At 40.1% G+C, this 15,191-nt stretch overlaps 1 protein-coding gene across 7 annotated transcripts in view; it reads right to left on the bottom strand.

Moving 5' to 3' along the window:
- LOC135221123 (CREB-regulated transcription coactivator 1-like) overlaps nt 1-15,191 on the bottom strand; it is an 89,827-nt gene extending 74,636 nt beyond the window's left edge. For 6 of the 7 annotated variants that reach the window (XM_064258945.1, XM_064258946.1, XM_064258950.1 and 3 more), the window contains exons 1-3: nt 15,033-15,191; nt 6,180-6,329; nt 3,498-3,539 (exon numbers count right to left, since the gene is read on the bottom strand). In XM_064258945.1, coding sequence (XP_064115015.1) covers nt 3,498-3,539; nt 6,180-6,329; nt 15,033-15,152 — 312 coding nt within the window. In that variant the 5' untranslated portion in view covers nt 15,153-15,191. The remainder of the gene's footprint in view (nt 1-3,497; nt 3,540-6,179; nt 6,330-15,032) is intronic. The other variant, XM_064258948.1, reaches the window with a different exon arrangement.

Here is a 15,191-nt window from a genome sequence, read left to right as displayed (position 1 = left end):
ATGGTCTTCTCATTCCCCACAGCCCATTCCATATCCACTACCTCCAGCTTCATATGGCATTTTGTTGATAATCCTGTCCCGGTATTATCAGTTTCCCACCAGAGAAGATACCGTAGGGTTCCCCATCAAAAGGTGTTCCTCTAGTTCCACTGAATCACAACCTGTTGATATCTATGGACACCTCGATTCACAGCTGGAGAACCTGCTTATTGGATTTTGAAGCTAAAAGTATGTGGTTGCCCAAAGATTAGTGAAATGCCATCATCATTTTGGAGTTCACTCCATATTTGTGACTCCTTTGTCTGGTTGCTGTATCAGTGTCATATCAAACAAAAGCTGCTGCTGTCTTGCATATCAGGAGAACCAAGTGGGGATACAGTCAAAGCCCTCTTGTGTTGGTAGATGGTAGAAGAGAGTTGTGTTTGGGAATAAAAGCCCAACATTTACATAGTACTGCTGTTCATCCTAGGAGTTTGCAAAGCATTGACAACTACACTCAATAAAGTCACATGTTGCCTCTGGTGTGGCCCCTCTGCTTGAACATCTACAGAGCAACTGGCAGGTGTGGGGGATGAGCCTGCTGCATCTGTTTGCTACATCACTGAACAACAGACCATCACCATTCTGTTCTTCTAGCTGCTTGAGTTGTGGATGCAATGCTGCAAGACTGGGACACTCTCAACATTTAGGCACTCCCATTTTACTTAATGCTTCAAGTGCTGATGATGTTCTTGGGCTTTGACAAGAAGCTGTTTCTGGATCTGGACATAATCATGGACACCCCTAGAACCCTTCGACTTTATTCTCACTCTTTTTACACCCATATAGAGTAGTTCAGTTCCACCTTCATATACACCACAGATGCTGGAAGAAGTTTTTTGAAGGATGCAGGAGCAGCTACCACCACCCTTTGCAGAGAAGATACTGAAGAGAGTGGGCGACATTCATTGCTTTGTGTGACAGCCTATTTTTCTATTTGATGTAGAACTAAGGAGAAAGCAGATAATCTTACACCTGTTTTCTTATTTAGGCCAGCTGACCTCCAAATATTCAACCAAACCTCAGGGTTCGTATCTAACTTTCGTTTTGCACAGCCTCACAGGCCCCCTTCTAAGCCGTCGTCTGATGCCTCCTTATACAAATTAAACTTTTGTTGACCCTTGCCTCTTCTAAAAGTGTCAGTGAGCTCTATGCCTTGGTTAGGAAAATATCCCATCCCAGTAATTCTGTTCCACTGATTTCTCCTTGCTCAAAAATTTTCCTGACAAGATCCAGTTTTCCGAAAAAAAGACACCATTGTGGCAAATTTCCTATTTCTGCTTTACTATTTTTCTCCAATAAAGACAGCCCCTTTTGTTCTCTCTTAGCCATCAGGTCCTATCTTCCATCCTTCTCCCTTTGTGCTTTCGTCATCACTAACCTTATAAATTTATTCTGAAGCTCTCTGGCCTTCTTGTGACATTAGGTTACAATCTCTGATGAACATTCACTGGAACCAAATGCCATTGCTAGAAATGTTCTATCTCTTGGGAAGGATATGGGTCATTCGTATTCAACTTCTTCAAGGTACTCAACAATCATGTTTTAGGAACACATCAGAAACACATTTTCCAGAAGTCCCTGTGTTTTGAGTCTCGTGTGGCTGATGAATAAAATGTCCTTGAAGTTACAAGTCACTATTTCCTGTACAGTTACTTTACCAGGAATTCCTATTTAGCTATGAATGCACAAACTTTGTTTTAAGACACCTGGATTCCACTCAGACCTCCTAGGAGAAAGTCAGGTTCTTGATCTTACAGTCTTATCTTTCCTAATTCATTTTCCCATCATTTATCTTCATTATCCCACCCATACTGTGTATCAGGCTATTTATGATTAACTGGGTTTGCAATAGGCAAACAATGTTTTCATATGCCGAAACATTTTGCGTACTAACCCATTAATCAAAACACGCAGTGCTTTCCTCCCATCCATGCATTTCTGTGCCTGGGGTCTAGCATGACAGACTGATGCCTTGGAGGATGCTGAAAGGTAGTCTAAGACTTGTGCAATGGGTCTTTACCTTTGAGATTTTATCAAGTTGACACAACTGGAGAGCTACTTGCACGGACATAAAGCTATTTATGATTAATGGGTTAATATGGGAAACTTTTGATTGTAAAAATATTGTCATTAAGTTTGCTGGCGGTGAACATCTGCAACTATTATCACTGAAATTTCATAGGTCAAAATGCATGCAGCTCACAAACCATCTAAGGTTAATACTCAATTACATCAGTTAACAAGATGTAAGATAAAAGTTCTAAAGATCTATGCAACAGGTATTCACTGCCAGCCCAAAATAAAACATTCTATATCTATGTACGTTTATAAAGTATGGTACGTGTATTATTATATGTAATGCTGTTTGTATGTATAAATACTGTATTTGCACATATACAGAAAGACAAAATCAGCAGTGGGGATCCAACCCTGTCCAAAATCCAGCATACAACACTGAAAAAAGAGTGGGAGGCAGAGATATGGTGGTTAATGACATTATAGTAGTGCACTAAGAGGTACAGTCTGTCACATATACTAAGGAACTAATGAGTATGCCAAGGGTGGAGTTTTGGAGGCCACTTTTATCTGCATTTAACTTTTTAACTAACATCAAAATGAAATAATCACTGTTTCGAACGCTATAGTAAATTCAAATCACCCGTGCATCCCTTACGATGCTCCTGCTTGGCTGTTGATAAGCCAATCACAGGACTGGGAACTCTAAGTCTCTCACTAGAGTTCACAAAGGCAGGATGTATGTCTTCCCTCAGGAGAGATGGAACATACATACATCCCACCTATGTGAACTCTTGAGAGACTGAAAGTTTTCAGCCCAGTGATTGGCTTATCAACAGCCAATCAGGAGCGTCGTAAGAGACTGGCTTAGGCACCAAATGCATGGGTGATGTGAATCTACTACAGTAACACTAAAAGATAACCTGATGCTTCTTCTATCATAAGTGAAACCAGTCCTTGATACAAACACCTGAATGACGTCAAAAATCAGAGCTAAAACAACAATAACGGGATAATTTCCTGAAAAGGCCTTTGAACTAAAAACTTACTTTAATGAAACACTTTACCAAACAACTGAGACAATTCTAGACAAAATTTGATTTCAAGTGGATAACTAGCACAAGCCAGAGTTAGAGAATTTTACACGATGCTGCAAAGAACTTTCAGTGCTGCATACAGCATGCTGTGTAAGGCACACTTGTAGGAAGTTCCCTACAAGGATTTTTGCTAGAGCCTTATTATCAAATAATCCCCATTTCTTTAATATTGTCAATACTAAACAAAATAAAATATTCACATCGTGCGAGTGACACATTACAAAACCCAGGCACTCCATCTATGACATACAAACTAGTTTCCACTTTAGCATCGCAGACTTAGGTGAGTAACCTACAGATGTTATTTTCCATGAAGGTCTACAAAATTAAGAATAACTTTACCTGAAGTGAACCTTGGTGGTAGTATGATGGCCCCCTACCCTGCTGTAAAGCAAGGAGTAATTTTGTAATGAAAAGCTCTCAAACCTGTACAGTTTATGAAGGGAAGTAGTTCACAGACACTTAAACCAAAGGGAGGACTTTAGGATGCTTTTTAAATAATAATAATAATAATAATAATAATAATAATAATAATAATAATAATAATAATAATAATAATAATAATAATAATCATACTCAATAGAATAATAATAATAATATTAATAATAATAATAATAATAGTAATATAATAATAATGAAAGGATAAAAGCTACACTTAAAACTTATGAATCTACATTAAAAATACACACTTCTCCTTTTTACATAGGCATGAACCAACCTTAAATACTGCTTTAAAACCACTAAGCTATCATCAGCTAAGGAGCTTTACAAGCAAACAGAGACCATCCTAACTGAAGGTGGCCAAAAAGAGGACATGCAGACAAAAGAAACCTGTCTCTACTTCAGTGTAACTGGTCAACGAAGGCACAACACTGCACTTAAGGCAACAAGTGAAGAACAAGTACAGACACCACCCTATTTACGAACACTCAACTTACAAACATTCAAGAGATACAATGAATGGGATCGCAATGAAAATAGTGTTCGTAGCTCTCCCCCTCTGCTACCTGCATGTTCAGACTTTATTCTGCACACTTATTCTATAAAATACAGTACAGTGTACTGTATAAAATGAATTGTTTTAGGATGGAAAAACGTACAGAACTGTACGTATTGACTGTATATCATACTGTGCTTAATAGACGCGACAAGTACATTAACCAACTTGCATACAAACAGCCGTCCGGAACGTAACTTGTTTGTAAGTAGGGTGTGTCTGTAGTTCAAATTTACCATAAACATTAATCTCAAGATCATAATTTTTCTGAAAGATCGTGAAATACTGACAAACGGTTCTTACCAAGACTTTTAACTACTACTTTGGCCACCCTGAGGTAAGAAAGTTACAGAAAGGATTGCTCATGCTCAACAATTAAAACCTTTCTCACTATAAAGTTTATGGAGAGAGAGAGAGAGAGAGAGAGAGAGAGAGAGAGAGAGAGAGAGAGAGAGAGAGAGAGAGAGAGAGAGAGAGAGAGAGAGAGAGAGAGAAATTACTGATTAACTGTATAATGTTTTAGTTATTAAAAGTAAAAGACAGGATACATTCAGTGGCTGGGGAAGAATCTACCATAAAGGCCCCATTAAAAATTTACAGAGCACTAGATTTTTCTGCGACAATGGCATACACTGATGTCATTAAGCAAGGTCGAATAAGTATTCATGTTACAGACAATACAGTACGTACTATAGTATGTACACTGTATTGCCCTACTCTAGTGTAACACAAGTGTATACCCTACTCATAGCTACTGCTCATGAAGCTTGTACTTCATTTTCATGATCTTATAGCAGCATGAAACAGTTTCCAAGAAACAACTGGATATGTGTACTACATGCAAACTATATTATTCAAAATACTGTAGTTTTCTAATTTAAATTTAACGTATAATGAAAGTCAATATAAATGTTCCTTATAATTTTGAATAACTACATTTTGTAATATGTTAGGATGTTAAAACACCAATACAAATCCATTTCATGCGTTGCTCAGCCTTCTTATGATTGTTGTTTCACTGTCTCTTTTGCCGAGTGCATAGAATTTCACCAGCATCCACAAGGTGCCTTCTCTTAATCAGTAGCACTAATCTTGTGGTCTGTGAATTTTCTAGAAAGCCACTTTTGTGGTTATGTTATCTTTTGCCAAATGGTTTATGGGAGGTAAGAGTCTAGTTCTAAGTACGTATATAGCAGATTCACATCAACTGTGCATTTGATGTCTAGGCCAGTCCTTTACGACGCTCCTGACTGGCTATTGATAAGCCAATCATAGGGCAGGAAACTCTCAGCCTCTCGAGAGTTCACATAGGCAGGATGTATCTTCCACCTCTCCTAAGGAATATGTACTTTGGAAAGATGTATCCCTCAGGAGAGGTGGAACATATATCATGCCTATGTGAACTCTCGAGAGAGACTGGGTGTTTCCAGGCCTGTAATTGGCTTATCCACAGCCAATCAGGAGTGTCACAAGGGACTGGCCTAATATCGGATGCGTGGCTGATGTAGGGTTCAAAGTTTTAATTTCCAAGAAACCTTGGAGAGCACTGGAGAAATGGATATAGCCAGTATAACTTTAAAATCCTAGGCGACAAAATCAGTATTGAATAATTTTCACCTGCCAGGAAAATCTGTGAAATGTAGAGCACTAAAATGTACGGAGTTGTGGGAAAATGACCACATACATTTCTTTGAGAGAAACTGAACTGAAATATGAAATTAAGGCTATAAAGCCAAGCACTAGGGTTTGAGAGAGAGAGAGAGAGAGAGAGAGAGAGAGAGAGAGAGAGAGAGAGAGAGAGAGAGAGAGAGAGAGAGAGAATCTAGTTTTAAAATAAAAAAATTTCAATAAAGCATAAAGTTGAATCAATCATAAGCTTTATCACATCTAAAGCAACCTTGACAAACTTGATAATATTAAGATGCTTATAAAATGCTGTTACTACATTTGCACATGCTCATACGGTACGTATGTAACGTAACAGTATTCTGTATTTCCTCGCAACTCTCGAGACTGAGCCCACGTACCGGCAGGTTGATGGAGAAGTCCGGCAGGGAACCCCCTTGCGGAGGTCTCGGGGCATGTTGCTGCTGATGTGGGTGAGAAGGGTGTTGCTGAAGATGGTGGTGTTGCTGCTGTATCTGTAGGTGTTGCTTTGGCTGGGGTGTTGCCTTCGGCTGCAAAAGACAAGCACATAATTAACAGAGTATTGAGAACAATTCTACTCTACTCTCCCCAACAGTTCTTTCTACATCTGTACTATTTCAAATAATGAGGTGTCAAAACAGAACAGAACATAGACTTGAAGTCAAAGACCAAGCACTGGTTCCTATGAGGTCATTCAGCATAAAGAGAAACTGACACTAAGAAGGTTTACTGGTGTGACAGGAGGAAAACCTTGCAGTTGCATTATGAAACAAATAGCTAGAATCCACAAATAGTTGAAACCCTATAATAATATTTAAAACTGCCTATTTTGTTAGTTAAAACTCAAGAAAAACCCACTAAAAATGCTAATTCCTGGTTCTTTTAATGGATTTATCACAAAAAGTGCTTTTTATGATGAAATTGATAGAAAAAAAAATGGAATTTGTGGATAATTCTAGAGAAATCCGCCAATATGAGAATCTGCGAATGCCAATAACGCAAATATACAGGGGGTCCACTGTATGACTTCAGGAGCAGAGAAAGGAATGAAAGTGATTGGAGCTACGGGCCAAAAGGACACTGCAAGGACACTTAGGTAATGCCTACAGTGCACCACATGAGCAGCACTGACAGCACTAACTGCCCCCCCCCCCCCCCCCCCCCACACACAGGAGTTTATCTTGTCTACAACTAAAATGTGAAATAGTTAGCCTAATACAGTTATGAAATCTTCTGATCTCAAAATCCTAAAGCAAGGAGCAAATTTATTCCTGCTCTCTGCCAATGTCTCCTGAATATCAGGTGCATCATTTTTATTTGATATTTCCTCATATTGATTTATTTATCACCTTTTCCTGTAACTTCTCTCTCTCTTTCTGCACACTGACCTCCCTTTGGAACCCTCTTGGATTTATCTTCTGACACTACCTATAAGAGGTTTCAGCTGAAGTTTAAAATGAAAAAAAAGGACCACATACAAAATAACCAAAACATTGAATACTTAGAAAAAAAATAATAAGACTTTCTTTTTTTCATAACAGTAAAAGAAATCAACAAAAATAATGGTGAAAATATTAATAAAATTTCAAATACAGCACAACATTTACAAATAACACATGCAATTAAATCCAAATATTGAAAGGATGTTAAGTGCAGTTTATTTTTATTAACAATCTAGTACAGTGGACCCCCTGTATTCACGTTCACCGGATTCGCGGATTTCTCTCAGGAACGTTTCCCCGCATTATTCATGGAAAATTCACACATTCGTGGTATTTTTCTATGAGAAATATCCACCAATTCCTGGTTTTTTATCAATAATATCATAAAATGCACTTTTTGTGGTAAAACTAATAAAAAACCAAGTATGAAAATTTTTAATGGGTTTTCTTGAGTTTTAACTAACAAAATAGGCTGTTTTAGCGTTTTTATAGGGGTTCCAAACATTCGCAGGTTCTAACTATTCACGGGGGGTCTTGTATACATCCCCCGCAAATATGGGGGACCACGGTAGTATACAATTTGTTTTAACTACATTTTAATAATATCCTCTTGAAAAACCTCACTAATCTCCAACTAGACCTATAGCCCAAGCCATAAAAAATCACAGATTTAAAAGTAAATTGTATTTTTTCTACTATACAAACCTGAGGTCCTTTACATTTGGAATAACTTTACGGCAAAGCTGAAACTTGAACAAGGTGGTTAGGCAGTAACTACCGTCTGGTAGGCGGGTAGACCTGACTGCCTGGATGTAAACACTCCATTTTGCCTTTCAGACCAGGTTTCAGATTGAGAGGTGGCATGAGGTGGGCATTAATATAAAGAACCTCAGGTTTGTATAGTTAGGAAAAATACAATTTACTTTAAAAATCGTGATGTCTTCCTACACGACATACAAACTTTCAGTCCTTTACATTAGGAAGGATCACTGATTGATGAGAGAAATCTGAGTACCCTACCTCTGACAAATTGATTGGAGTATAAGATATGCATGATCAAGAGTCAGACTTCTGGGACTTTTCGAAATAAGAGAGGAATCGTAACTCATCCGAAAAAGGGCTGGGAAGGATATTTGGAGTTGGAGGCATTAAAGCAAAGTTCTGGGAAGGATTTGCATTATTACCCATCTCCTTAATCCCTTGCTAGAGGAAAGAGTTGGATTGCTTCTATGATTCTGATAAGAAAAATAGAAAGGAAACTCGAAGAGGTGTAGAAGGACGAGGAGGGGGAAGGGGAAGAGGCCAGTCACTTGGGCATCCTTCTCACTTCTACAACTGCACAGCATTGACAAGATGCAACTTGTCCCCTTGAAGTGTGGCGGAATCACAAGCTCAAAAACAAGCTGCAGAATCCCCCCCCCTTATACCTAATCAGTCCCGCTGCCCAACTCACCCCAGTCACACTTCCTACTTTACACTTCAGAATACAGCAGGACAATTGAACTATACCTACACACAGAAAAAAAAATTAAATACAAACACATGTACTTACCAACTCCACCAATCCAGATACTCCTGGCTATCCTGTGCTGTCCGCTGGTTGAGGTCACAGAGATACCAACCACAACCCACAACCAAAACACAAACACATGAAAAAAAGAACACAACAACAAAACTGGAACACACCCAACAACACAACACCCAAAGCCACAAGCCCACAACTCAACAACAACAAGAAACACAACCACAACCTAACAACAAAGCAAACAACCAAGGAACACAACCACAACTTCACACATAACAACAAAAACTCAACACCACAACAAAAGACCTCTGCACAAACAACGCAAAAAGGCAACACACACACCCACTAACAACACCAAGAAGTCCACAACAACCACAGGCACAACAACTCTAAGCAAACAACATCAAACTTAGCAACAACTAAACAACAACAAAACAAAACACAAAACTCAACCAATTTCCAATGCCTTCAATAGAGTCCTCCAACACTACTACCCATCACCAGCTCTCACCAAAGACTGACTGAAAAACTACTCAAAACACAGAACTCTGATCTCTACCAGCAGACAACCCAGCCAGAACTCACTAACAACCAACACAGTCGTTAACTATCCATACAGCAATTACACCCTCTCTCTCTCTCTCTCTCTCTCTCTCTCTCTCTCACACACACAGACGTTGTCAAATGGAACTCCATAACTCCTCCATAGAAGGAGCCGGATAAGCAAACCCAACTTGTTGAGTATCCACCACCAGTCCAATGAAAAAGGAGTTCCAAGGCCCCATCTATCTTTCAGTTCGACATATTCTTCTGAGTGTGAAGGAAGTACCAAGCCACTGGCCTTTTGAAGGGTGATGTTAAGAGTGAACCATGCAAATCGTCTATATTCTTCGCCAATGCCGGTGAGACGAGATACGGTCTTAGAAAACAAAACTTTGCCTGATGATTCTCGCTAGGTATGTGCATGCTGGACGAGAGTCAAATGCCTTCTAGAGACCGAGGTCTCTATGATGGAAAGACAGAGAAGTTTCTCATCAGTAGCTGAATCTTAACTATGGAGAAACAATATGTACTACTTTAGTGGATGAATAAGGTGAATGGGAGAGAAGTCAACTCTCACGATACTGATCATAGAAAAAGTCCCATCAATGACACCAACCAGCGAATGAAGGCAGGAAGTCTTTAGTCGTGTAAACATAGGGATTGCACTGCCTGAAGAACTGCTTCTTGTGGGTTGGATCAAGGAGAAACTCTTATATTTACCCTGGAAGCAGAGCTAGTCGGGCGGGGAATAGGTGAAGTCTTCCGTTATTCATCTTCAATTCAGGGTGAACAAAGAATAACTGAACACCTTACAAATTAGAAAAATGTATATTAGGAGACAAAACTCAAATTGTCTGAAGAAAATAATTCTAGGTCATCGTAGCGGCTGATGGGTCAGGTGCAATGGAGTAGAAAACTACAGACTTCTGTTATACCATAGGGTAAACAGAAAGATGATGATAATGAGTCTAATGAAACATATCACTGTCTGACAATTCTCACAATGGCAAATATGTAGTACAAGACATGAAACTTATGTGAGAATACTGAGCCAACCAGAGACGTAAGTCTGTAATGGTCGGGCAGAGAGATTTGAATTATGTAGTTGTTAACCCTCGACAGAGGAACTATACTAAGATGGACAGAATCTCAGAGAGAAAAGCAGAACTTTGCTCCCCGCCTGACTCCATATATATTGAGATGCCTGTTAGTGGCTGGAATGCATTAGGCTTATAGAGCTACTGAGTGCAATAACTTTACCGATACAATCGAGCACCTGCATGTTAACTGATATGTGAGGGCAAGAAATGCTCTTGTTCAGTGATAATGCCAACCCTGTGGTGCTGTTGGTAAACAATACCACTGGTCGTCTCGAAATCAAAACCGGAAACTCTTGGGAGCCCCGAAAGGCTGTCCTGAGTTTCAGGTTAATTAAGAGAAGGTACTATTCGTCTCAGTTACATACCAGAAGTACTAACTTACAGGTATGCGTCTATTACTCACAAACATACGTTTCCAATGGAAGACGGCCGAAAGCAAAGTGGAGTGTTTACATCTGGGCAGGCGGGTCTACCCCACCTACCAGACAGTAGTCACTGCCGAACCACGTTTTTCAAGAATTTAACAGCTGTGTTCCAGCTTCGCCATAGAGTAATTCCCAATGTAAGGACCAAGGGTTTGTAGTATATCGTGCAGGAACAAAAAATTCTTGCAGAAGAGAAGGCAGATCTAGATGAATCGATAAGACTGGAGAAATTCCTTTGAAAGGAGGCAGAAGAAATTTATCTAGTGGAATACGATGCTTGTCTACATTGTACTAAATGAGAAGGAGAGGTACAGAAAACAGCTTTCCCAAGCTCCCTCTTCTCTGCCAACAAAGTCTTGATCTTGGTGAAAGCCTTCTTTAGAGGAGGAGGACAGCACCATCCTAGCAGCCCTGCAGATCCTGCAGGCTATCGCATCATAAATGCTGATCCTAAAGAAGTTGGAACAGCTGGAAAAAAAAAATGCAGCATAACATACAATATCTCAGGAGCACTTAGAAGTTGGTTGTTCCTGTTCTAAATCTTCCTCATCTGAAGAAATTGAAGAAGTAGCAATGTCTGGAGGGTTCTGTGCCGTCGGAGAAGGCTTCTGAAGAAGGCTCAAAATACTATCGATCCGTCATTGAATGGGTCCTAAAGACTGATCCTCTACCAACTGCTAATCAACATCCGTCTGTCCCGAATGAGGGGGCAAATGGCATTCGGAATGTGGCAATGCACTCTTTTCTTCTGGTGCTTACTGAGTGGAAGCATGCACTGACACAGGTAAACCTACGGACTGCGTGTGGGGGCGCTGGACACCTGGACACAGACATCTAAAAAAAAAACCATTCAGCAGAAGCTGAGCATTCAGATATTGAGTGCTCACATACTGGGCATTCGAATACTGAAATTTTAAGCACCGGTCATTCTGATCTTTCTCGTTTTATTGACACACAATAATTATACAATGAGTGGCGTTCAGCCACTGAGAGCTCAGGGCCTGGATGTTCAAATACTGGGTGCTCAGACACTAGGCACGCAGATATTCGGTGCTGTAACACTGAGAACTCAGATGTTTGGTGCCCTAACAATGAGCACTCGGACACTGCGTTCAGACACGGGTGCTCGGAGACTTTCTTGGAATAAAAGCGTTTTGGAACTGCATATGGATGTTTGGACAACTGACGGGGGCTCTCCCAAAAACTATGGGAAGGGAACAGACTGAGCTCTCATTCCTTAGTCCGTTTACGAGATACTGGTGGTGAATCGTCTTCTGCCGATGCACCAGGCCTTTTCAGTGGCCTTGAGACACTAGAGTAGTGCCTACGGCACCCTTTATACATACAGATGTCAGAATCACTTGAAGAAAGAGCATGAACATCCACAGGGACGCCTTTCCAACGGCCATCCGACGCGTCCTGGGATTAGTGTTCAACAGGCTCATCTGGCGGGGTCAAACCCCACTGACCTCTCTTGGACTGCCAGTTTCCTTCCTCCCAGGGGAAAGGAGTTTAGAAGGGACCTTGGTCTAGGAGCATTGGTAGAACGGATAGCCACCTCCTCCACTGCACTAATACTAAAACTATTCACTTTGTTCACAAGGACTTTCAGCGAAGTCACAATTTGGGCAACAGTGTTCACTAGCAGACCTTTTGGTCTATCCACACCTTGAGACGAAAGTTGGAGGGCTTGTCCTTGGTGAAAAAGCAGCCAAATGTGTAGAAGGTAAAGTAATATTAAGATTATCATCTTTAGGTGAACTCACTTAACTAGAGACCCTAGACTCAGTTCTAGCGGCCGCTTTCCTATTCCTGTCACATTTGAGCTTAGATAAGAGTTAAAGAGCAAACTTGTCCTCTACATATGCAACACATAGTATGGGAGTCATATTTCGCAAGAGTCAGTATGTATTGCTTAGCAGCCTAAGCTCCAAACCCTGGATAAACTAGAATCTGACATAATGCAAATAAAAAGTCACAATCGGTAATATGTCAAAGCTAATCTAATATAATTAGCTACCAAAACAACTAAATACGTCACCAAACCAGCAAAAAGCCACAACCATCAAGTGAACCCAAGAATTCTAAGAGCGGTTCAACAACCATGTAACGTCGTTAACCAGCAGAAACAAATTGACTTCTTCAGTTTTATTATACCTTTTCATTCCCAAACGTGGGTAGGACTATTTACCTACACCCAAAACAAAAGAGCGCCACTGGGAATTTTGAAATTTGTCAAATTTTAAGCTGCTGTAGATTAGAAACTCATAGTTATGTAATTCCTTGGTAAGTTAATTACATAAAATATAAACCAATTTATCCTTTGAATTTCCAATGTCACCAAATGAAGCCTTGCAAATAACATTAGCCTACTCCCGATTCTTAATATGTATCATTAATAAATAAATTTTCTTTAAAAATTAAGCATATATATTCAGGTGTCTGATGAGTGTTGGGAGTGTCAAGTTTAACCCTCTCACTTGCAAGAAGGGGCTGTTCAAAGTGAATCACCACTAAACCAATTCAATCAAATGAGAAAATCATGCAAATTTTTCCTTATTTTTCAATCTAAATCTCCAGCATTCAAGCATGAAAACCGAATTAATGGTGAAACTGAGGACTACCACTGAACCACTCTGGTTTGGTAACTAACAGTTTACATGCCAAGTGGGCCCCTAGGGGAGCAACATAAAAAAATAAACAAAAGTCAAAAACATAAACAAGCCGCAATACTTTTTCTGGTCAGTGACAGGCAGAAACCAAGCCATGGTAGAACACTTTAGTTTTACTAAATTTACAGCAAGCAACAACAAAAGATTACCTGTAGCTTAGAAAGGAGTGCATTGCACAACAGACATGTTTTGGATCACCACAACTGAAAATTATGGGTTAAATTTGCCTTAGAGCATTAGCAGTAAATTTCAGTCTAGGTAAAAAGAGATGGATTTGGACTTGGAAAGCTAAACTGGATGACTGTGCTCAGGTTCGTCTTTTCTCTTTACTAATAACTCTTCCAAACGTTAGCAAAACACAGAGGGAATAGTCTAGCTAGGTCAAACTTGTAATGTCATTTACAAGTGAAACTAAAATCAACTCTGTTAAACATGAAGACTACTGTATCCCTCTGTTTCAGTAACCGCCAGTTTTTGGGCAAAACGCCAGCCCCTTGGGACAAACATAAAACATAAACAATCAGTAAAAATCATAAACAAAAACACCATAATCATAAAAATGTAATAATAGACATAAATAAATGGTAAATAAAAGACAGTACATATTCCAGTTGGCGTCTGGCAGGACAGTAGGCTGCAATAGGGCCGTAGTCTTCCATTTTCCTTATCGTCAATCGTTACCACTTACGTTTGATTTTTAAGCCTTTTCATATTGTTTGTTAATTTCAATTTTCTTATCAAAGCTTTTTGGGTGCCTCTGACAATCAGTCAACTCAGTATTCTCGATAATCACTCTAGGGTTAGACTGATGCGTTGAATTCATGTTGAATTAGATGATTCATTCATGCTGCATTATAGCCTCACGTCAAACAGCGTTAATGTTACTATGTGTACCATAGGATAGACGCAGTCCAGCGCTGGACTGTAATCAGCATTGGGTTAGGTTAAATTGCAACAAACAGGGAGATTAACGTCAGGCTGCGATAAAATGCTGTGAATTTTGATACGTCATTGCGCACATTCTCATCATCACTGAAACTGGGAAGGCTTCCCTAAGGTCGCCTTGAGGTAGGTTAGGTCAACTGGCCAAAGGTTACCTAGGCTACTTTTCCTTGCCAAGTCTACGTAAACCAAGAAGTTAAGAGGTTTGAAACTCTATTTATCGAGTACGTTTTCATTTCAAACGCCTTAAACGAACCGACAGTGGGCCAGACTCGTCGACCGTATGCCGTGGCTATCTCCTCTAGCCTAAGGCTGTCCAATCAAGGAAACAGGAACTAGGTTCAATTCAGGTGACATTTAGCCACAACCTTCGCGTGAAAACCCCCAAAACAATAGGATACACGACGACCTGACCCCTGACCGGGATAAACGCGGGTGACCTGGAAGAATGGGCGGGAAATTAAGGAAATTGTGGTCATGATTTGGACGAAAACAAGAGAGGGGATCGAGCGAGAGTCGGGCTCTGCTCCTCTTCCGCCGCCCGATTCCCCCGCCCCCGACGAAGGAAGAGGCGTGACACGTACCGCTCTCGTCAGCCCTTGGACATCCGTCATGATCTGTTCGAACTCGATTTTCCCCTCCAGTTCCCTCTGCTGTAACAGAGCGATCTTCTCCTGGAACTTTCTTGGGCTTGGCGTCGCCATTTTCACGACGAATATGTTTGTTATGTTCCAATATTTTTT

The sequence above is a fragment of the Macrobrachium nipponense genome, chromosome 2 (genome assembly GCF_015104395.2).
Source record: "Macrobrachium nipponense isolate FS-2020 chromosome 2, ASM1510439v2, whole genome shotgun sequence".
Lineage (NCBI taxonomy): Eukaryota > Metazoa > Arthropoda > Malacostraca > Decapoda > Palaemonidae > Macrobrachium > Macrobrachium nipponense.
This window is presented reverse-complemented; position numbering and strand designations above follow the sequence as displayed.